Source organism: Excalfactoria chinensis, chromosome 17 (assembly GCF_039878825.1).
Source record: "Excalfactoria chinensis isolate bCotChi1 chromosome 17, bCotChi1.hap2, whole genome shotgun sequence".
NCBI classification, from domain to species: domain Eukaryota; kingdom Metazoa; phylum Chordata; class Aves; order Galliformes; family Phasianidae; genus Excalfactoria; species Excalfactoria chinensis.
The window spans coordinates 8,424,202-8,444,109 of NC_092841.1; the positions used below are offsets into that span (position 1 = coordinate 8,424,202).

The 19,908-nt window shown below is 63.1% G+C and overlaps 5 protein-coding genes across 7 annotated transcripts; 3 read left to right on the forward strand and 2 right to left on the reverse strand.

Moving 5' to 3' along the window:
• Positions 1-2,264: 2,264 nt before the first annotated feature.
• Positions 2,265-3,809, forward strand: GPR142 (G protein-coupled receptor 142). The gene is made up of 2 exons (XM_072352232.1): positions 2,265-2,382; positions 2,740-3,809. Exons 1-2 carry the CDS (start codon positions 2,265-2,267, stop codon positions 3,807-3,809), a joined length of 1,188 nt encoding a protein of 395 aa, XP_072208333.1.
• Positions 3,810-6,594: 2,785 nt separating this feature from the next.
• On the forward strand, positions 6,595-10,420 carry GPRC5C (G protein-coupled receptor class C group 5 member C). 2 transcript variants are annotated; one of them, XM_072351985.1, is made up of 5 exons: positions 6,595-6,653; positions 7,655-8,706; positions 9,180-9,274; positions 9,500-9,634; positions 9,818-10,420. In XM_072351985.1, exons 2-5 carry the CDS (start codon positions 7,695-7,697, stop codon positions 9,848-9,850), a joined length of 1,275 nt encoding a protein of 424 aa, XP_072208086.1. In that variant the 5' UTR covers positions 6,595-6,653; positions 7,655-7,694; the 3' UTR covers positions 9,851-10,420. The 2 variants fall into 2 exon arrangements, with proteins under 2 accessions (XP_072208086.1, XP_072208087.1); XM_072351986.1 differs by lacking the exon at positions 6,595-6,653 and adding an exon at positions 6,691-6,816.
• Positions 10,421-12,019: 1,599 nt separating this feature from the next.
• Positions 12,020-13,896, reverse strand: CCDC137 (coiled-coil domain containing 137). Of its 2 annotated transcripts, XM_072351984.1 has the most exons (6): positions 13,693-13,895; positions 13,458-13,588; positions 13,038-13,242; positions 12,738-12,820; positions 12,560-12,639; positions 12,020-12,490 (listed from the first exon to the last, which is right to left on the reverse strand). In XM_072351984.1, exons 1-6 carry the CDS (start codon positions 13,848-13,850, stop codon positions 12,284-12,286), a joined length of 864 nt encoding a protein of 287 aa, XP_072208085.1. In that variant the 5' UTR covers positions 13,851-13,895; the 3' UTR covers positions 12,020-12,283. The 2 variants fall into 2 exon arrangements, with proteins under 2 accessions (XP_072208085.1, XP_072208084.1); XM_072351983.1 differs by having other exon boundaries at positions 12,167-12,639; positions 13,693-13,896.
• A 2,483-nt stretch (positions 13,897-16,379) lies between these two features.
• PDE6G (phosphodiesterase 6G) lies at positions 16,380-17,852 on the forward strand. The gene is made up of 4 exons (XM_072351724.1): positions 16,380-16,480; positions 17,187-17,413; positions 17,523-17,563; positions 17,651-17,852. The coding sequence occupies exons 2-4, from the start codon at positions 17,268-17,270 to the stop codon at positions 17,725-17,727; spliced, it is 264 nt and encodes an 87-aa protein (XP_072207825.1). The 5' UTR covers positions 16,380-16,480; positions 17,187-17,267; the 3' UTR covers positions 17,728-17,852.
• A 109-nt stretch (positions 17,853-17,961) lies between these two features.
• Positions 17,962-19,601, reverse strand: TSPAN10 (tetraspanin 10). The gene is made up of 3 exons (XM_072351723.1): positions 19,495-19,601; positions 18,444-19,024; positions 17,962-18,355 (listed from the first exon to the last, which is right to left on the reverse strand). The coding sequence occupies exons 1-3, from the start codon at positions 19,579-19,581 to the stop codon at positions 18,049-18,051; spliced, it is 975 nt and encodes a 324-aa protein (XP_072207824.1). The 5' UTR covers positions 19,582-19,601; the 3' UTR covers positions 17,962-18,048.
• Between the last annotated feature and the right edge of the window lie 307 nt (positions 19,602-19,908).

A 19,908-nucleotide genomic window follows, 5' to 3' on the forward strand; every position in this document is an offset into this window, starting at 1 on the left:
CCGTCTGGCCCTGCTCCACTGAGTTGGGATGGAAGATGAGCTGCCCATCAGCTGCACGCTGTGCTCCCAGCTCTCCACAACCCCTCATGGGGGGCAGCAGGGACAGAAGGGGATGGGGGGGGGGGGGGTACAGAGCACTTGGCCCCTTAGATGAGCCCAGCCAGCAGCTCTGCAGCCTGGCAAGGTTGGTGACCCAAGGCACAGAGCAAACAGTTCAGGTGCACATTCCTGCTGCAATGGGGAGCAGGGGCCAGGTGGGCCAAGGGGCCCCACCAGGAGCACAGCCAGTTAATGGCTCACCACATCTGCTGCTGCCTCATTTAACCACCCACCTGCAAAACAACAGCTTGCTGGGAGCGTGTGCCTGGAGGCACCGTGCCAGCATGTCTCCATCCTGCAGGGTCCTCCAATGTGCCCAGCTGGGGGCTGTCACCCTTTAGGGGGGCACAGTACGGGGCAGCACAAGCTGCAAGAGTGAGGGATATGGGGACCACAGGGAAAGTGCTGGCAATGCTGTGTTCAGCCCTTTAAGCCTCATGGGATGGAGAAGCAGCTGCACTGGCCCCATGAATTGCAGACCCGTGTCAGGCAGCTCCTGCAAACTCTGTGGTCACAGAAGCAAGCAGGGGGCATCAGTGTCCCCACCAGCAGCTCCTACATCCCTGTGCTGGAAACTGAGGCACGGGCAGATATTCCCTGCAGCATGGCCTCCACACGAGGGGACTGGAGCAGTACACACACACAGACACACACACACACACACACAGACACACACACAGACAAACCCAGACCTGGCTCAGGAGTGAGGCTGTGTCCGTGTGTCCTGGAGGCAAGGAAGGAGCCTGTGCTGTGGGAGGGACAGCAAAGTGTCAGCCCTTGCGCTCCCCTGAGCCTCTAGGTGAGCAAAACGCCGTGCACCTGCATTAGAGCAAGCTGTACCCAGAGCACCGTCCCTGTCATGCTGGGCTGGGGATGAGCTCTGTCGCCGTCTCTCAGCCTCCCCAGGGGCCCCCATCGGCGGCTCGGGGGCAGCAGCAAAGCTCGGGGCCATCCCATCCCGCGGCTCTGCCCACGCTGCTCTCCCTCCGCCTCACGTCTCCACGCACCCCAGGAGCTGTGCCACGCTGCGGGCACCGGCGGGGACGCGGTCAACAGCGGGAACAGACACGCACTGGAGGTGGCACCGCGCTCCCAGAAGGTGGCACGAAAGCCACCAAGGTGAGAGAGCCCACCGGGCACGGGAGTGGGACCTCGGGTACAGGAGGGGGGCGAAGGAGCCGGACCGGACCCCTCCCAGCAGGCACAGCGCCTCTCAGCAGAATAAAGGGCTCAGGGCTAGGGAAGGGTTAATAGGATCCTGCCGCAGCCGATCGATGCCCATTTCCCGGGGGGCACGAAGAGGCTGGGCTCGCTGATTAGCCAGATCTAATTTTCAGTTAATTAGCATCACTCTCCTACACAGCCCCGGGGGTTGGGAGTCTGCTCGGGTCGGGGCTGGGAAAAGGGGCCAAGGCCCCCTAGGCTCTCAGGAAGGGAAGTATGGTGACCCCTCTATTGTCCCCCTCCCGGCACAACCCCGGGCATTGCGGGGGGGGCTGGGAGCAAGCGCTGAGCGGGAGCTCGGGAGGAAGTTGGTGCGGGGGTCTCGGGGCTCCGTTGGTCCAGGAGCCGTCGGGGCTTGGCCGAGCTCGGCTGCTGGGGGGCGCCTGGACCCCCACGGGGTGGGTGCAGAGGAGCACGCACAGGGTTGGGAGCAGCAGAGGGGGCTGAGCTGAGCCAGGGCGGTATAGAGGCCACGGGAGGACGGAATGGGGTCAGTATGAGAGGTCGGGCTAGGACACGGCCCCCCCCGGTCTCAGGACCCCAACACTCCATGTCACCCCACGACCCCCGCGACATCCCCGGTACTAGGACCCAGCTTCCCGCGGGAAATGCTAATTTGGGACGATTCCAACCAATCACAACGCAGCGCTCGGGTGTGGCGCTCCCCTATTCTCGGAGGACGCCTCTCTGATTGGCCGCATCCTGGAGCCTTCGGACCAATAGGAGCTCGGGGCGCGGGGTAGGGGTTTGTGAATGGGGTCGGGCGGGGGGCCGCATCCCCATCAGAGCCTCCCTGGTGTCCTACAGCTCTGAAATGCGCCATCAGTCATGGGACGAGCTGAGCCCCCCTGCTGTCCCCATGCCATGACCCCCCCCCGGTGGTTCCCTCTCCCCTCTGACTCTCCCCGTGTCCCCTTGCAGCCAACACGTGGTGGAGGGCGATGATTCCGGTGCCCAACAGCACGGCATTGACATGGCCGGAGATGGAGAGGTCACCCTGCATGGTTGGCATCTTCCCCGTCGTGTACTACAGCGTCCTGCTGGGCCTGGGGCTGCCAGGTGAGGGGGTGGGGGCTGTCAGGGTTGAAGGGGCAGAGCTGCAGCCACCTGCCTGACCCCACAGATATTGGGGTATGGGGTCTCTATGCTCCCCGCAGTGCCACACGCCTGGGTGTAACCCCAGCCCCATTGGTGGGCACCACGGCAGTGGGGACAGATGGGATTTGCATTGCTGAGGCTGACGCATGGAATAGATCCATCAGCTCTACAAATCCCCCGCGGCACCGCGATGTTTATAGCTCCCCAGCCTTCCCCCTCCCCTGCACCCCACCAGAGGCTGTGGAGCTGAGCACAGCACCGGGGGGCTGCGAGCCCAGGGTCTGACCGCCCATCTGGCACCGCTCCCCCCCCATCCAGTGAACATCCTGACAGCCGTGGCCTTGTCCCGCCTGGCCACGAGGACCAAGAAGTCATCATACTGGTACCTGCTGGCCCTCACCACGTCCGACATCCTCACCCAGGTCTTCATCATCTTCGTGGGTTTCATCCTGCAGACGGCCATCCTGGCACGGGCAGTTCCCCGCGCCTTCATCCACATCGTCAACGTTTTGGAGTTCACAGCCAACCACGCTTCCATCTGGGTCACCGTCCTGCTCACCGTGGATCGCTACGTGGCCCTGTGCCACCCTCTGCGGTACCGCGCCGTCTCCTACCCCCGTCGCACCCGCAGGATCATCGCTGCTGTCTTTATTGTGGCTCTGGCCACCGGCATCCCCTTCTATTGGTGGCTGGACGCCTGGCGTGACGCCGACCCACCCACCGCGCTGGACAAGGTGCTCAAATGGGTTCATTGTGTCACCATCTACTTCCTGCCCTGCAGCATCTTCCTGGCCACCAACTCGGTCATCATCCACAAACTGAAGCAGCGCAGTCACTCCGGGAACCGCCGGCAGCACCGGGGCAAAACCACGGCCCTCCTCCTGGCTGTCACCACCGTCTTCATCGTGCTCTGGGCGCCCCGCACTGCTGTCATGATGTGCCACCTCTACGTGGCCTCGGTCAAGAGGGACTGGAGAGTTCACCTGGCCCTGGACATCGCCAACATGGCGGCCATGCTCAACACCACCCTCAACTTCTTCCTCTATTGTTTTGTCAGCGAGACGTTCCGCCGTGCTGTGGGTGAGGTGCTCCGTGCACACTCATGGCATGGCACCCGTCACGGCAGCGCCCGCTTCATGCCCCCAACCCTGAACCCATTGCAGCTGCTGGGCACAACGTGCTCAGTGAGGGGCTGCCACCAGCCGGGGGTCCCGGTGCTCACCCAGCACCCAGTGGGACCCTGCCCAAGGGATGCTGCCCCGCTGCGCCCACACCCACAGAGCTGCTGTGCTGGGGGTGGTGGGAGCTCACGGCTGCTCTCCAGCTCCAACGAGGCAGCAAAGCTGCCCCCAGGTGAGTTCTGCAGCCCCAGGGAGGAGGCAATGTGACGGGGTTGCACTCTCCTGCATAAACTCTGGTGTTCAGTCTGTAATGCTGCACGGCTCTGGCTCCATCTGAGTCCCTCTGCTCATCCTGCTGCCCTCGGGGTGCTGCAGTCCTGTATGACTCGGCTCCCACCCATGTCCCCGCTGAGTGGCACACACAGCTCAGAGCCACGCTCCCACTTACACCACCACGCTGCTGCGATGCTGAGTGAGCAGCCATGGCTGTGCCAGCCTGCCTGTCCCCAGCTGCCACCAGAGGGCAGGGACAGGACGCCCAGCAGAGCTGGCACAGGCAGCAGCAGGGAGCTGGCACCCCATGCCCTGTGGGAGCAGCTGGGTCCAGAGCAGCAGCCTTGCCTGCCCCACTTTCCATCCTAATTCTCCCATAAGGTCCTTAGGATAATCCCCCCCAAAACAGAGCGGCCTTTCCACTGTAATTCCTCATAAACCAGAACCCGTAGAGCTGCCCCAGTGCCAGTGGCTTGGCTGGCCCTGGAGTATTTGGGCTGCCCCAAACAGGGCACAGAGAGCAGCCCAGTGCCCACCAGGCTGAGCCCAGCACTGCGGTGGGACGGGGCACAGCAGGATGCCCACCCACCTCTGCCCATAATGTTGAGCCCAGGATGACCTCGTGACGTGGGGCTGACCCACATGGGCACAGGAACACATCCAGGGCAATGCACCTCGCGCTCTGCAGCCCTGGGCACGATGCTGACCCCTGCATTACACCAGGGGGGACCCGGCCCCCACTGCCCTGCTCCCACCAACAGGGTTCAGCCCCAGCCTCCTTGGGGTGGGTGGTAGCCGGGAGGTGCTCGCTCCATTAATTCTGGCATTTCAGGAGAGCAGGACTGGGGCCGGATTAGACATTAACCCAGTGCTGAGCAGCTCCCGCCACCCCGCACCCTCCTGCAGGATTTCCCACCCCATAGCCCGACCGGGGGGCCGCAGCGTGGGGCTGGAGGGGGGGCACGAGGACCTGGCTGGGAAAGGCAGAGCTGAACCCAAGCGCCGGCCCCGTGTGTGGAGGCCAGGGCTGCCGCCAGCCCCCCCTCGCCCGGCGCTTATTTACTTGGAGAGGGAGGTGGAAACGTGCTAACCGCGTCCGCCCGCAGAGAGGGGCTCCTTTCTGGACAGAACCGGCTCAGATGGAAAACAGCTCTCCAGCCCAGAAGTAAACAGCGGTGGTGGGCAGGGTGAACACGTGCCCCCCCCCCCCTTCTCTGGCCCCCAGGTACGGCCCTCACCTTCGCCAAGGTGAGCTGGGGCTCGGCCGCCCTGCAGCCGTCAGCCCGGCCCTGCAGCTCTGCAGAGAGGTAAGCCTGGAAAAAATGCGCCCGACGTGCCCATGGTTTTGGAACGGGCCCGATCCTGCCCTGATCCTGCCCTGCTCAGAAGCCTGGCTCTGCTTCCTGGCTGTGCTGAGCGCTGCGGGGCTGGGAGACGTCCATCAGTGCTGCCATGAAGGGCTCAGTGCTCAGCCCAGCAGCGCACCGGGACCAGGATCTGCCCTCGCTCGTGCCAGGCTCCAAACGGCCCAGCACGCAGCTGCATCGCACCCAGCTTATCCCACATCGCGGTGCTGCTGCAGGACCTACAAACACCTCCTGACAAACAGCAGAGCTGTGCAGGGTGGGTTGGACCGGCCGGCATGGGGGCATGAGAGCCAGCACCGGGCTCCATTGGGACAGCCACTGTGGGATGGATGGGAGCCGGTGGGAGCGAGGGGCTGCGGGGCCGGAGCTCTGCTCCGTGCAGCGGAAGGAAGCGCTGCAGGAAGCCGCGTGCAGCTCGGCCTCTCCGCTGCACGGCGCTGGGGCAGCGGGGGCGGTGGGGAAACGGGGCCTCGCTGCTGGCGCCGCTGCTCCGAGGCACAACGCGACTTCCTGGGTAAACTGAGGCACGCAGAGGTCACGGCAGGAGGCGGCGGAGCCCCTCTGCGCTGCGCCCAGCGCTGCTCACTGCTGGTGTGAACGCGCACGTGTGTGTTCCCAGCGGGGAGGGACGATCCTGCCCCATTGCGGTGCTGGGAGCCAGGTGGAGGCAGGCAGACGGGGGCTGTGGGTGCCGCTCCCCGGGCACTGCTGTCACCGGCTCCAGCTCCACCGGTTGTTTTCGTACCGTCCCGGGTTGGGGGAGGACCCGCCGGCGGCACGGTGAACTTTCGGCTGGATCCTTCACTATCTTGCTTCACCCTCCCAAAATAGAAGCGCCCGCCTGGAAACCTCCTCCGGGACTGGCAGGGCAATGGGTGCCCCGAGCCCCACGGGGCTCTTCCCCACCTCTGAGCCCTAGGGATGGGGTGGCTGTGGGGTGCCATGGCCGAGACGCGGGTGCAGCCCCACTGCCGGGACCACCGAGCCCCGAACCCCCACAGGAAAGGCTCACCCGAGCGCGGTGCCAAGGGCTCCGCCGTCAGCTGACATTCCTCCGAGAGGCCCCTCGGGCCCCCGCCTGGGGCTGCTCGGCTGCGGTTACAGCTCGGGGTGATGCTGCTCCGGCACGGCGCGCTGTGAGCCCGGCATCCGACTGAGCTGAAACCCCGCCAGCTCATTACACCGGTGCTCGAGTGGGTTCTGTGCTCGATTCCAACCCGGCGCTCGGTCCTCCCGTTGTGGGCGACGGTCCCCGCTCCTCTCCACCTGCTTCTCCGCCCCCGAGCTGCCGGTGCCCGGTGCGGCGGGGCAGGTCCCGGCCAGCCCCGGGTTCGCTCCCCGGGCAGCGGCCGCACCTCGGGGAGGGGCCGGGCAGGCGCGCGTGGTGCCGCGGGCTCGGGGCTCACCGGCACGGCACGGCACGGCACGGCACGGTACGGCGGAGCGGCGGGGACACGGGGCGCTGGAGTCGGTGAGCGGGGCTGGGAGGAGTTAAAGGTGCGGGGCTGGAGGACACCGGGAACAAGAACGAGGACGCCGGGAGCGGTCGGGAGCCGTGAGCCCCACGGGATCTCCTGAACGGAAAGTTTGGGGAGCTCCGAGACCGGCCCGAGTCGGGGCTGTGGGGAAACTGGGTCGGTGCCGCTGGGAGGGACGGCGGGGCCCCGTCCCCCGGTGAACCCATCCGCTGCAGGAGATGGGGCTCCCCGTGTCCGCACCGCGGACGGAAGGTCCCGGCCCCGGGGGGCAGCGCGGAGCCCGAACACCGCGGTTTGCGGGACCCCGGGAGAGGAGCGGGTTGGGGCCTTCGAGTCCCCCAGGGCGGGGATTTGGAAGCGGCGGCACTGAGTTGGGGGCTGGAGCACCCCCCTGTCCCAGCCCCGGCGTGACCTTGTTGCTGCTGTTTTCTTGCCCGGTTTCCTCCCAGAGGGGAGCAGAGGGGCTGCAGCTCACCCCTCTCCTTCCTCATTCCCGGGCTGCCGGCACCCCGCGTTCCCTGGGGCTGGGAGTGGGAACAGACCCCGTACCCAAGGGGCAACGCCGTGCCGTGCCGCACTGTGCCGTGCCGGGCTGCAGCTGCGTGCAAGCAGGAGTGCTGGTGTGCATGGTCAGACATGAGAGCCGTGGTGGGTCAGTGCCCAGAGCCACCAGAGGGAAGTGGGCAAGGAGAAGCAAAAAGGGGAACGAGCTGGCATGCAAAGCCATGCTAGCATGCAGCCCCAAGTGTCTCCAAGCATTAGCTCTGCTGCCTGCCCCAGACCCACTCTTGGTTCCTCCAGGAGGTCCGTGGGCACAGTGCTGCATCCAGACAAGGAAGTGACAGGAGATTCACATCTGGAGACGCTTTGGGCTGTGGCGGGGTGGGCTCACTGGGTGCTGGTCACTTGCCACAGAGATGCTCCAACACCTGCAGGCAGCACAGGCAGCACCAGCTCCTGCTCCCCTTCTCTGTAACGCTTCTCTTCTCCACAGGGTCCCTGGAGCCCCGCTTAGCACCCGCCTGCCGTGCAGGATGGGTGCTGCGGTGCCAGCAGCCACCTGCATCCTGCTGGCTCTGCTGCCCATGGGCCGTGCCCAGAGCACCCCTCCATCAGGATGTGGCCAGGACCTCTCCTCGCTTTACTACAACCTCTGTGACCTGTCAGCAGCGTGGGGCATCGTGCTGGAGGCCGCAGCCAGCCTGGGTGCCGTGACCAGCTTCGTGCTCACCATCGTGCTGGTGGCCAGCCTGCCCTTTGTGCAGGACCCCCAGAAGAAGAGCCTGGTGGCCACTCAGGCCTTCTTCTTGTTGGGCACCTTCGGGCTCTTCTGCCTGACGTTTGACTTCATCGTGGGGCCAGATTTCTCCACCTGTACCTCTCGCCGCTTTCTCTTCGGTGTCCTCTTTGCACTCTGCTTCTCCTGCCTGCTGGCTCACGCCGTGGCCCTCAACTTCTTGGCGCGGAGGAACCGTGGCCCACGAGGTTGGGTGACGCTGGCGGTGGCTCTGCTCCTGGCAATGGTGGAGGTCATCATCAACGCTGAGTGGCTCATCATCACGGTGGCCCGGCAGGAGGGTGGACCCGCAGACCCCTGTGGGCTGGCGGATGCTGATTTCGTCATGGCGCTCATCTATGTCATGGTGCTGCTGGTGGCCGCCTTCGGCACCGCCTGGCCGGCTCTCTGCGGCCACTACACGCGCTGGAGGAAGCACGGCGTCTTCATCTTGGCCACCTCCGGGCTCTCCATGGCCATCTGGGTGACATGGATGGCCATGTACCTCTATGGGAACCAACACGTGGGCAAGAAGCCCGGTTGGGATGACCCCACGTTGGCCATCGCGTTGGTGTCCAACGCCTACGCCTTCATCCTCCTCTACATCATCCCCGAGGTGACGCACGTGACGCGGCGCAGCTCTGAGCAAGGCTACGAGGACGACGTGTACCCAACACGTGGGGTGGGCTACGAGACCATCCTGAAGGAGCAGAAGTCGCAGAGCATGTTTGTGGAGAACAAAGCCTTCTCCATGGACGAGCCCTCCTTCGGTAGGCACCGGGCTGCGGGGCCGGCACAGCGCGACACGGCACAGCATGATGGCATGGCACAGTAAGACATCTGCTGCCACGACCTGCCTGATGGCTGGGAGCTGCATTGTTGTGGCTCCTAAAAACACGCCGGGCTGGGTGTACCAGTTGGGGCTGAGCTCAGCTGCTCCAGGCGCGCTCCCCTCCCCGGCGTGGGGTGCCCACGGCTCCCGGCCCTCCGCCCTGGGTTGGTGCTTTGCTCATTAATGGAAGCAGCCTCAGTGGGGTGACAGCACTTGAGAGACCCTGCAATAACATAGGAGGTGCCCCTCCCACCCTGCAGTGATGCAAACCCCAGGGATGTCTCCAGGGAAGGGCATAGGGCAGCTGGCTGCTGTCAGCTCATTAAGCTGCTAACGAGGCCCAGCTCCTGGGTAGGGTGGCTGAGCCAGGCCCGTGTTTTCACCCTTTTCACCATCCCTGTCTCTTTGCAGCCAAGAAGCCGGTGTCCCCATACAGTGGCTACAACGGGCAGCTGCTGACCAGTGTCTACCAGCCCACAGAGATGGCTCTGATGCACAAGGGGACGGTAAGGGCAGCACTGGTGCCTTCCCATGGAGATGAGCTTTTACTGAGCTGATCAATAACAGGTGGCTGGGATGGATCCAGATAAAGGTCTATGGGGTTGCACCTGATCCTCACGTCAGGTTGGGATTCTCATTGCTGCTGTGTGGAGTGCTGGGGTGGGTCTCCTCCTTGCTGAGCTCCCCAGGAGCAATTCCCAGCCCTCTGCATTTCCCCTGTGCCCCCACAGAGTGAAGGTCCCTACGATGTGATTCTGCCCCGTGCCACCGCTACCAGCAGTGCCAGCTCCACGCTGCGAGCCGAGGATGCCTTTGCCGTGCAGGCCCGGCACGCTGCAGCACAACGGGATGCTCGGAGCAGCCAGGTGGGTTAATGAGCAACAAGCAGCGGGGAGGGGGCAGCGGAGGCTGGGCTGCTGGTCAGAGTCAGGGTGCAAAGTCTGCCTGCGCTGCAGTTTCCCATGCAGGCAGGGGTGGGGATGGCGCCGGGTGGGGATGGCTCTGAGCTGCTCATTGTGCTGCCCAGTGCCATCCTGCTGTGCCTGCAGGTGCTGTCCCCATACAGCAGGAACCGGTGGTGAAGCCCAGGTCCTACAGCACTGGCGCAGCTGTGACCATGCCATGCCTCCCTGCCTAGTGCATCTGACCCTGTTGGAACTGGTTCCTGAGCTGGGAACATCTGGATGTAGGCCTGCACCACATGCTGCCTGCTCTGCCCAGCTCCCCGCTGCCGCCCCACGCTGTCCCAACACTGCCTTCACCACGCACGGACATCACGTCCCCTCTGGGCTGGGGACATTGTGCTGCTGGACAGCCAGCAGCAGGGGGATGCCTGCCCAGGGCTGCGCCTCGTGACCCTCACCAAGTGCTGAGCCCAGACCAGGACACTGCACCCCAAGCCATCCCCAGTTCTCCCGACCCTCCTGCTGTGCCTCGCTTCCCCTGTCACTGGGGGACACGGGGGTGCTCTGGGTCTCAGCACCCAGTGGCCTCTCCCTGCGGCTCTGACCGCTTTACCTGTGCCTTGTCCCATTCTCCAGACCAGGCCTTAAGAATCACATTCAGGGCAGTGGGATGGAGCTGGGCCCCCTCCCTCCTCCTCCGTTCCTCTCCCTTTTTTCAGGTCAGACCCAATAAAGGTGAGTTTTCCTACATGGTTCTGTAGTATGATGGGGATGGGGTGCCCAGCTGCGTTGCATCCATCAGCCAAGGGCTTCCACCTCTGTGTTGTTGTGTTCAGCCCCTCCTCCCTTCCTTGGTGGCATCGTGGATTCCCAGCATGGCTCCATCTGGCCTCATGCTCCAGCACAGGAGCCAGGGTGCAGATGGGGTGGCTGTGCCGGTAGAGGTAAATGGGTACAGAAGGTACCACCCTATAGAGGATGGTGCAGTGCAGAGGACAAACCAAGGTCAGGGGCGGCTTCTCCTGCTCAGATTGCCTTTCCTTTCTGCAGCGATTTGTGCTGCGGGCAGGAAGCCTGTGGCTGAGCCAACGGCAGCACCATGAATTATTCAGGGCTGAAATGGCTCCGTGGTGGTTGGCTGGGGGAGGTGGGTGACCCGGTCTCCTTGTAAAGCGCCGTGCTGTGTGCAGCTGTTCAGCACGCACTGCGCCCCAGCCCTGCAGGCACATCCCCCTGCTCCCAGGGATGCTCCTGGCAGTGGGGACGTGGCACAGCCCTGCAGGTGTCAGGGCAAACAAAGGTGTTGGGTAGGAACAGGCTCCCATCAGGCACTGTTTGCGCCTCTGGGGGTTGTGCTGCTTCACCGGTGTTTACCTGGTGCCAGCTGGCTGTGGGGACGTCTCCAGGCAGCACCAAGAGCTCCAGGTCCCTGGGGCTGCTGCAGCACACCCTCCTCCTGGCACTGCATGGCACACGGTGTGTGTTCCCACTGCCAAGCCGGGTGCACCACAGCTGCCCCGACCTGTGCAAAGCATGCTGTGGACCCCAGCCAGCAGCACAGCCATCCTGGGGTGACACAGCCCTGGGGACAGCGGTCTCCCTATAAACAAGGTGCGTAGACACTGTTCCCATTCAGCCCCATGCAAGGACTCAGGGCTGGGTTGGGCTGCACCATTCCGGTGCTGCCGGTGGCCTCAGCCCTTCCAGAGCCCCTGGTTTTTGCCAGCGCTGGCCGCAGGGCGGCCCTGCTCCAACAGGCAGAGCTTTGTGCAGCACGGGGCTGAGGAACAGCGCTGCCTTTGTCCTGTGCAGGTGAAACGGCCGCAGGGCACACGTGGGCTGCGCTGTGCTGGAGTGAACTGCAGCTATGAGGCTGAGCAGGGGGCAGATGGAGGGGCCGTCATCCCCAACATGGGGCAGAGATGGGTCCCAGCAGTGATCCTGGTGCCTGGCAGATGTAGGCTGAGGAGACTGAAGGCACAGGGAGCGTGGCTGAGGACTGCAGGCTCATGCAGCGTCCCCAAGGGAGACGATGGAGGGAAGTAACACCGTGCAGGTGAGCGTGGATTCAGCATAAGAAATGCTTGGTGTCCCTGGGCTCGGCTTGATCCCCTCCTCGCTGCAGCCAGGACAGGAGGCTACACAGTGTCTAGCAAAGGGTCCTGCCCCTACCAGAGGACACCCAGTGCCAGCACTGCCAGCACTGCCAGCCCACGGTTACAGCGATGCCACGGTTACAGGCTGGGACTGCCATCTGCTGGCACACAACACAGTGCTGTCCCTTCCCAGCCGCTGCAGTGCCAGCGAAGCTGTGCGATGGTGCAGGAGGCACAAACAAGCGCAAATCAGCAGCATTTACCATCACTTTTACTACAAACAGGTCTGTGGCTCCACATAGGCTGTGGGATGCCCCACTCCGAGGTGCTGGGAAGGGCGCAGGTCTGTACTGGCAGCAAAGTCAGAACAGGACAACAGTCCCCATTGAGTCCCTGGGTTCTGTGTCCCCAGTGCTGCCGGTGCACCCAGCTGACTGTCACAAGGGCAGCGTAACCCTAACACTGCTCCACACGGGGCTCTGGGGGTCGTGTCCCCTCAGTGGGACACGTGGACTCAGCCCGGTACCCTGCTGCTAGGCTGGGTGCTCCCCCGTTCTGCATCCCGCTGCTGCTGCTTGCGCCTCTGGATGTCCCTATAGGCCTGGATGACACGCGCTCGTTCCTCCTGCACGATGCGTTGGCGAGCCAGTGACACTGGCACAGTGGAGGCTGCCCGGCTTGAGCCCAGGTGAGGTGTCAGCAGGAGCCGCTTCCGACCGGCCTGTGGGCAAAGATGGGATGGGTCAGGGATGCAGAGACAGGCACAGAGCTCCGTGCCCCCACACCTCACCTTCTCGGAGGGACCCCCGCTGCGGGGCCGGGAGGTGATGGTGGGTGGCTCTGTCACAACTTCACCGAATGCCACTGGGTCTGGGAGAGAAAAGCAGAACCTGGTGTCAGGGAGGATGCTGCTCCCTCCCACCTCTGCACGCGGGTCACTGCAGTCAGCCTCCCTGCTCTATCCCCACCTTGGAACAGGCTCTTCTCCAGCAAAGCCTCTTTCTTCTCCTCCTTCTTCTTCCGCAGTTTGTTCAGCTTTTTGTTCTGAAACCTGAACAGCTTCCTTACAGCCCGCAGCGAGGAAGAGAGCTTCTACCCCATGGAACCCCCCCATAAACCAAGCTTTGCTGCTCTGCCCTGCCTGGCACCAGGAGCGTACAGCTGCTCCAAGGGACGGACTCAGATCCATCTCCATAGAGCTGGGTCTCAGAACCAGAGCATTGGCTGCCTCCGTCCTGCCCCAGCAGCCGCGCTGGTTTTGCTCTCACTCTTTCTTTCTCTGAGACTTCTGTGGTGTTGCTGCCTCCTTCTCGGGCTCCCGCTGCAGCTGGTTCTTGCTGAGCACCATCACGTGCTGCACCTCCCGCTCCATGCGGCACACGTAGGAGCGCTCCGACTCCCCTCTGCGCTGACGGAACCTGGGCACAGGGATGTCCTGCTGGGCTTCGGGCCCCTGCGGATGCTGCGGCTTCCCTAGGAGAGACAGGCAGGGAATGACAGGCAGGGAATGACAGGCAGGGAATGACAGGCAGGGAATGACAGGCAGGGAATGACAGGCAGGGAATGACAGGCAGGGAATGACAGGCAGGGAATGACAGGCAGGGAATGACAGGCAGGGAATGACAGGCAGGGAATGACAGGCAGGGCCGGGCTGGGCTGGGGGCACGTTGGAGGTGCAGCCCCCCCACCTGCTGCCCGCCTCGCCCGGGCCTTGGGGTGCTTCATGGCCTCACGACTCTGCATCAGCTCCCGTAGGCGGAAAGGGATTTCCTGCTCGTCGGGGTTCTTGGGCTTCATGTTGCTCAGCGCCTTCTCCTTCCTGTGATAACGGGACCGGTACGGGCTGACACGGCACTGGGAGCCTCGCGTGGGCCCAGCCCGCAGCCAGGATCCATCCCGAGCCGCATCGCACCAGGCACTGACCTGCCCCGTGGCGTGGCGGCGGCCGGGCCCTTTCTCGGGGCTGGTCCCTGTTTCTTCCCATGTCCCGGTCTCAGCCCCTGTCCCTTCCTCTGTCCCGATCCCGGCCCGTTCCCGTGTCCCGCTCCCCGTCCGTTCCCTCGCCCCTTCCTCAGTCCCATCCTTCCGCCGCTTCCCACGCGCTCTCCACTCCCTCTACTGCATCCGCTTCCGGTTGCCCTCCGATCCCTCTTCTATCGCACTCTCATTGGCTGACCTTGCCAGAAGCTGGATTATCATTGGGTGAGACAGCCGTCGCTCCGGACGGGAAAGGGGCGGGCCGTTGTCGTGGTGCGGCGGTGGGATGTTGCTACGGGCGGCGCGCGGAGCGTGGGGCCGGGCGGGGAGGGGGAGGGAGGTGAGAGGGGAGGGGGGCGGGGCTGCACCATGGGGGAGGGGCGGGGGGGGGTGGGAGTGGGGTGAGGGCTGGGGGTGGGTGTAAGGGGGGGGGTGGGGGGTAATGGCGGCTCTGGGGGCTCTAGGGACTGCTCTGAAGGGTCTGGGGGATGTAATGGGGGGTTGGGGGCTGCTTTGGGGTTATGAGGGCTGTAATGGGGGGCTTGGGGCTGTAATGGGGGGTTTGGGGGCTGCTTTGGGGTTGTGAGGGCTCTAATGGGGGGTCTGGGGGCTGTAATGGGGGGTTTGGGGGCTGCTTTGGGGTTATGAGGGCTCTAATGGGGGGTCTGGGGCTGTAATGGGGGGTTTGGGGGCTGTAATGGGGGATTTGGGGGCTGCCTTGGGGTTATGAGGGCTCTAACGGGGGGTCTGGGGGCTGTAATGGGGGGTTGGGGGCTGCTTTGGGGTTATGAGGGCTCTAATGGGGGGTCTGGGGCTGCATCAGGGCCCGGTGCTGTATGGAGCTGGACTGGGGGTGGGGGCTGGAGGTGGTACTGGTTGGGGGGGGGAGGACCCCGTGTGGAGCCCCACAGGGGCGGTGGGATTGGGGGCGCTGTGGAGGGGCTGTCACTCAGGGCAGAGGGTGCTGGGGCAGCCCCCCCACCCAGCACCACCATGGAACCATCCCTTCCAGGAGCAGCAGCACAGAGCCCCCCATCCCAGCACCGCCTGCAGCCATCGGAGGAGTTCAGATAGCCCAAGAAATGAATGCCAGACCAGAACCCCCCAGGGGGAGGGAGAAACCAGGCAGGGGGCTCAGCCCCCTTATCCGCACCCCTCTGAGCTCCCCCCACCACCCACCACCTGCTGCATGAGCGGCTGCCACAACTGCGTCTGGATCGAGTACGTGGAGCAGCTGCTGCAGCACTATGGGGATGGTGGGGAGCGGGCACTGCAGGCTGTGGAGCAGCACGTGCAGGATGAGAGCATCAAAGCTGTCCTGAAGCTGGAGATCAGGCTGCGCATGAGGACGGAATGAGCCCTGTGCACACCACAAAAGCTGGTGAGGAACTTCCTGCTGAGCTCCAGGAGTCTCCATGGGACAAGAGGGTTGGAACACGGTGTATCTGCGTGGTTCTGGATGTTGGTTTGTGAGATGGGGATCTAGTTACGGTGTTTGTTTGCATCAGACTGCAGGGATTCACCGAGCACATCCACCCCAGCACTGACGATGCAGGAGTGGTGTCATCACTCGGTGCTTCTATCCCTAGGACTGAAAATCCCTGCTAAGTGCAGGATCCTTCCCACTGCCCCTGCCCCGGCTTTGCAGCATGACAGCAGCCTTGTGACAGAGATGGGCTGTGGTGTCACACCGTCCTCCCCACGCTGCACTAAAGCCTCTTAGGGGCTTCTCTGTGACTGTTGTCCAGAGGGGCTTTTCCCATCCCCTTTCCAATGCTGTAGGATTTGTTGGGTTCAGGGCAGAGCGTGCAGCCAGAGCACGTGGGCCCTGCAATGTCCCATCAAGGGCAGCTTCTCACGGTGCTGCTCCTTCCTCGCTCATCTCTGCCTTAAAACTCCTTAAACTTCACCTTGAGGCGTCACCTCTCCAAATCCTGCCCAGCTGAGCACAGCCTCAGCCTGATGACACACAGTGTCCCTGCAGAACCTCCCCCCATCCAGCTGGGACAAGCTCAGACAGTGCACTGGATGCCACTGAGAGCGGCTTCATTTGCTAACGAAGCTCAGTCTGGAAGTATTAATTAACAACAGGCCTTTGCTGTGGAAGAGGCCAGTTCTGCCAGCTTCGTATGAAACACCTCTGGATCCGTGTAATCCTATTTGCTGAAATCTAACTAATTGCCATTAGTGGAAGGGGCTGAAGTTCAATTAAAGTGTGCTGAGATTATACCTTTTTGTAATTGCTTTAGTGCTGGGATTACGGGAGGCTTTGGAATGATACTCCCAAGCAGCAGAGACAGGGATGCTGTGTGCATGCTGTGCTTGGTGTCGGCACTGTTCTGGAGTGCTCCCCTGCTGGCTGTGGTCCCATCCCTGTCTCCGTGGTGCAATGGCTTAAGTCATAGGGGTGTCCCTCCCCATGGATGCTCTGCAGCTGTTCCCTGCTCCCTGCCCAAGACCATATTCAGTGGGGTGAGGCAGCAGTGCTGACACGCAGCCCATCCCCGTGGCATTAATCCTGACACCCCCTCCCCATGCACGCACGCACTCCCACCCTCCTCCCCACCATTACAGTGGGAAGGACACTAGATTACCCATTCGAGAAGAAGGGACTTAATCCTATTATCCCCGAAGAGGATAAATCTGGCAGCCCCCAGCTGCCACCCAGAGCACCCAGAGGACGTGTGGAGCAGGCTGGAGGGAGTCATTTGGAGCAGCACTGGCCTTGAGCACAGTAAGTGATGGCTTTGGTATGTGAGAGACACCACCCAGACCTGTAGGCATTGGGGCTGCAGTGCATTGCATTGCTCAGCTGGAACCCACCTTCACCTCCTGCACTTGCAGGTGAGGCTCCATGCCGAATGCCACCAAGCTGGCAGTGGAAGCTGCCTGTGCTACAAAGCCCCAGTGCTTGGCAGGTTGCAGGGTGTCTGTGGGAGGGATGGAGTCGTGTGCTGCCCTGGGACTTCAGCATCAGCTGCAGCCCCTCCAGACTGCAGCGCACAGAGCCCTGTGAGCCAGCCCTGAGCATCACGCAGCTACAGCTGGAGCAGCTTTCAGCTCACCTGGCACACGGCTGCACTGCCCCCAACTCACAGTGGCACCCGTGATGCCCATCTCCAACAGGGATGAATTGTGGTGGGGGCACCTGGCGCTGTGCATCCACCTGCACTGGGAGGGAAGGGCTGCAGGTATTGCTCCAAAGAGTGCAGGGGCTCACTATGCCCCCCTGGATGCCCTTTGCTGCCTTTGGGGTAAGGGGATTAGTGGGGTCTGAGCTGGCCTAATTCTAGGGAGGGGAAGGAGAATGTTCACCCCCAGAGCAGCCCGGAAAGCGGATCAGCTCTGCAGGGCTGTTGGCAGGGTGGGAAACAAGGGCACAGAGATGGCTGCAGCCACACCAAGGTTCACCCCATTGCCCCATGTCCTCCCTGTGCCAGGTGTGAGGAACCACCCCGTGCCAGTACCAGAACCACAGGGACAGCCGTGCCGCGGGGTGGGCTGCCAGCCCTGCTACAGCCATGAGCTTGGAGCCCCACAAACCAGAGCTCAAGTCAGCCACCAGGGTGACCGGGGGACCTGCCACCCCCCGAAAAGGACCACCTAAGTTCAAGCAGAGGCAGACGCGGCAATTCAAGAGCAAGCCACCCAAAAAGGGGGTGCAGGGGTGAGTAGGGCCGAGCACCGGGGCCCAGTGTGGGGCACACCTGAAGGTACCCATGTGGTGCTGCTCAAGGCTGATGCATATTGAGGACAGACACCTGGTTTCTTTGCAGGTTTGGCGATGACATTCCAGGCATGGAGGGGCTAGGAACAGGTACGTGGTCCCCATTCCTTTATGGTGCAGCTGCAGGGCTTGCAGCAGTGCTGAGACTTGTGCTGATGCAGCCTCTGCTTTCCACAGATATCACCGTGATCTGCCCTTGGGAAGCCTTCAGCCACCTGGAGCTGCACGAGCTGGCTCAGTATGGCATTATCTAGGCTGGCTACAGCCACCACCACCACCTGCCCTATAGCAGTGCTTTCTTAGAATCTGCCCTATCCACGTAGCAGGGCATAGCCTGGAGAAACAGTCATTAAAACCTGAAATAAACGTGGGAGTCTGGTGTGATGGTCTGGGGCTGGAAAGCTTCTACCTGTGCTACAAGGGTGGGCAACCACACCAGAGAGGACAGGATGGAGAGGAGGTAGACCAGACCCAGGTAGGGTTCAGAGATTTATTATGGGCTGCACAGGTGCAACAAAGGATGGGAGAAAAACACGGGGAACACTCAGCATCCTCTCCAGTCCCACCGCACACCCTCAGCCCCGTGCCCCACCGGGCGCAATGTCTGCCAACACCTTCAGTGCCAGGAGCAGCCCAGTGGCCTCCAGTAGCACCAACACAGCCGCCCCGGTGGCAATGCCTCCAGCCTGCGCACGCAGCCAGGCACCCAGCTGAACCACGCAGCCCCCCAGGTGCACCACGCCAGCAGCCGCCATGTCTCCCAGGTGCAGCACCCCAAAGGCACACTGGTCGTTAATGATGGAGCCGTTCTGCCGTGGATCCAGGCAGCAGGAGGCCGGGACGCTGCACGCCTGCACACCGGGCGCACTGCAGTTGAAATACCTGCAGGACATACAAGGAGTGCTGTGTGCCCGCTGCTTTCTTACTAGCCCCTCTCCATGCCCCCCCACCTGCCCCCAGCCCCACTCACGGGTTGCTCTCCCAGTCGCGGTAGGAGCTGAGCCCGCAGCACCGCAGGCTGCGCTGCACCTCATCCACCAGGAAGCGCAGGTCGGGCTCCTCCTGGTAGCGCAGCAGGCAGAGCAGCAGGGCATCCTGCACTGCGTCCCGCAGCCGTTGCCGTGCCAGCAGCAGCAGCAGCCCCCCCAGCACCTCCAGCCCCACAAAGGCCAACACGGCCCCTATAAAGAAGCGCAGCAGGCAGGAGCTGGAGCGGAGGGCACCCAGACAACCAGCCAGGGACACGGTGCTGGCCCCCAGCCCCGCCAGCACAAAGAGCAGCATGGGGTCAGAGCCCAGCGGGACCAAGTGCTCGCCCTTGGCCAGCAGCCCCCAGACCCCTATGGCCAGGGTCAGCAGGCCCAGCAGGAGGAAGAAGAGGTTCCAGAGGAAGGCTAAGTGCCGCACACAGTGTCTGAAGGCACTTGGTTTGCAGAGGGCAGGACACCACTCCTCCGGGTCGTGCTTGGCCACGGGATCATCTGCATCCCCCAGCAGTGAGATGTCATCGTCATCATCAGAGGATTGGGGCAGCTCCGTCAGCTGGGATGCCTGCGTGGGGCAGAAGAACCACTCAGCAGCTGCAGGGCCCACAGAGCACCAGGACACTTCCACAATGGTACCCAGCCCTCATATCCCCACGTACCCTTCTTAGAGGGGCTGTGGGCTCCTACAGCCACCACATCCCACCGTGGCACAGGGAGACAACCAGGCACAGGGAGTTCTTGGGGTCCATGAAGATGAAAGACCGTAGGGGTGAGCTCCACTGGAGCATCTACCCCTAACGGGAACCCCCATTTACCCCTAGAGGGACCCCCAAAAGGATGGGGCATTGGGCCATCTCCCTTCTTTGTGGTCTATGAGCTGACAGATTTGCTTTCCCAGGGGCCCTCTGTTTTTAACCAGGATCTCTATGGGGACCCCCCACCCATAACAGGGACTCCTGTGAGGTCCCCCCTCAGGGCCATCACATGGGATCACCTCATGTTCCCCCCCCACAACCTGTGGGCCCTATACATTACCTGGGGTAGCAGCCGGCTGCTCTCCCCGCTGCCCACCTCCCCACAGGGCCTGAAGAACTGAGCCAGCCGCTCCCTGCCCAGCACCATGATGCTGCTGCTGCAGTCACGCTCCCATCATGTGAGAGGCTGCGGCCGGGGCTTAAATAGGGCTGAGGCTGCCGGCCCCACAGCTGGGCCCACTTGAGTCCCCCCTGCAGCTCCCCAGGCTGGTGCCATAAACGGTCAGGAAATGAAGCTCTGGAGCAGGTGAAGGTACCTGTGGTCCCAGGGGAGCTGTGGGGAGAGCGGGTTCAGGATCAGCGCCTTCCCGGCGGGATCCATCTCCCCCTCGGTTTGGGGATATGGGAACAGCGAGACACCTCGTGCTAAGAGGGACGACGCGCGTAGGCGGAACGAAAGGACAAGCGTGCGCCG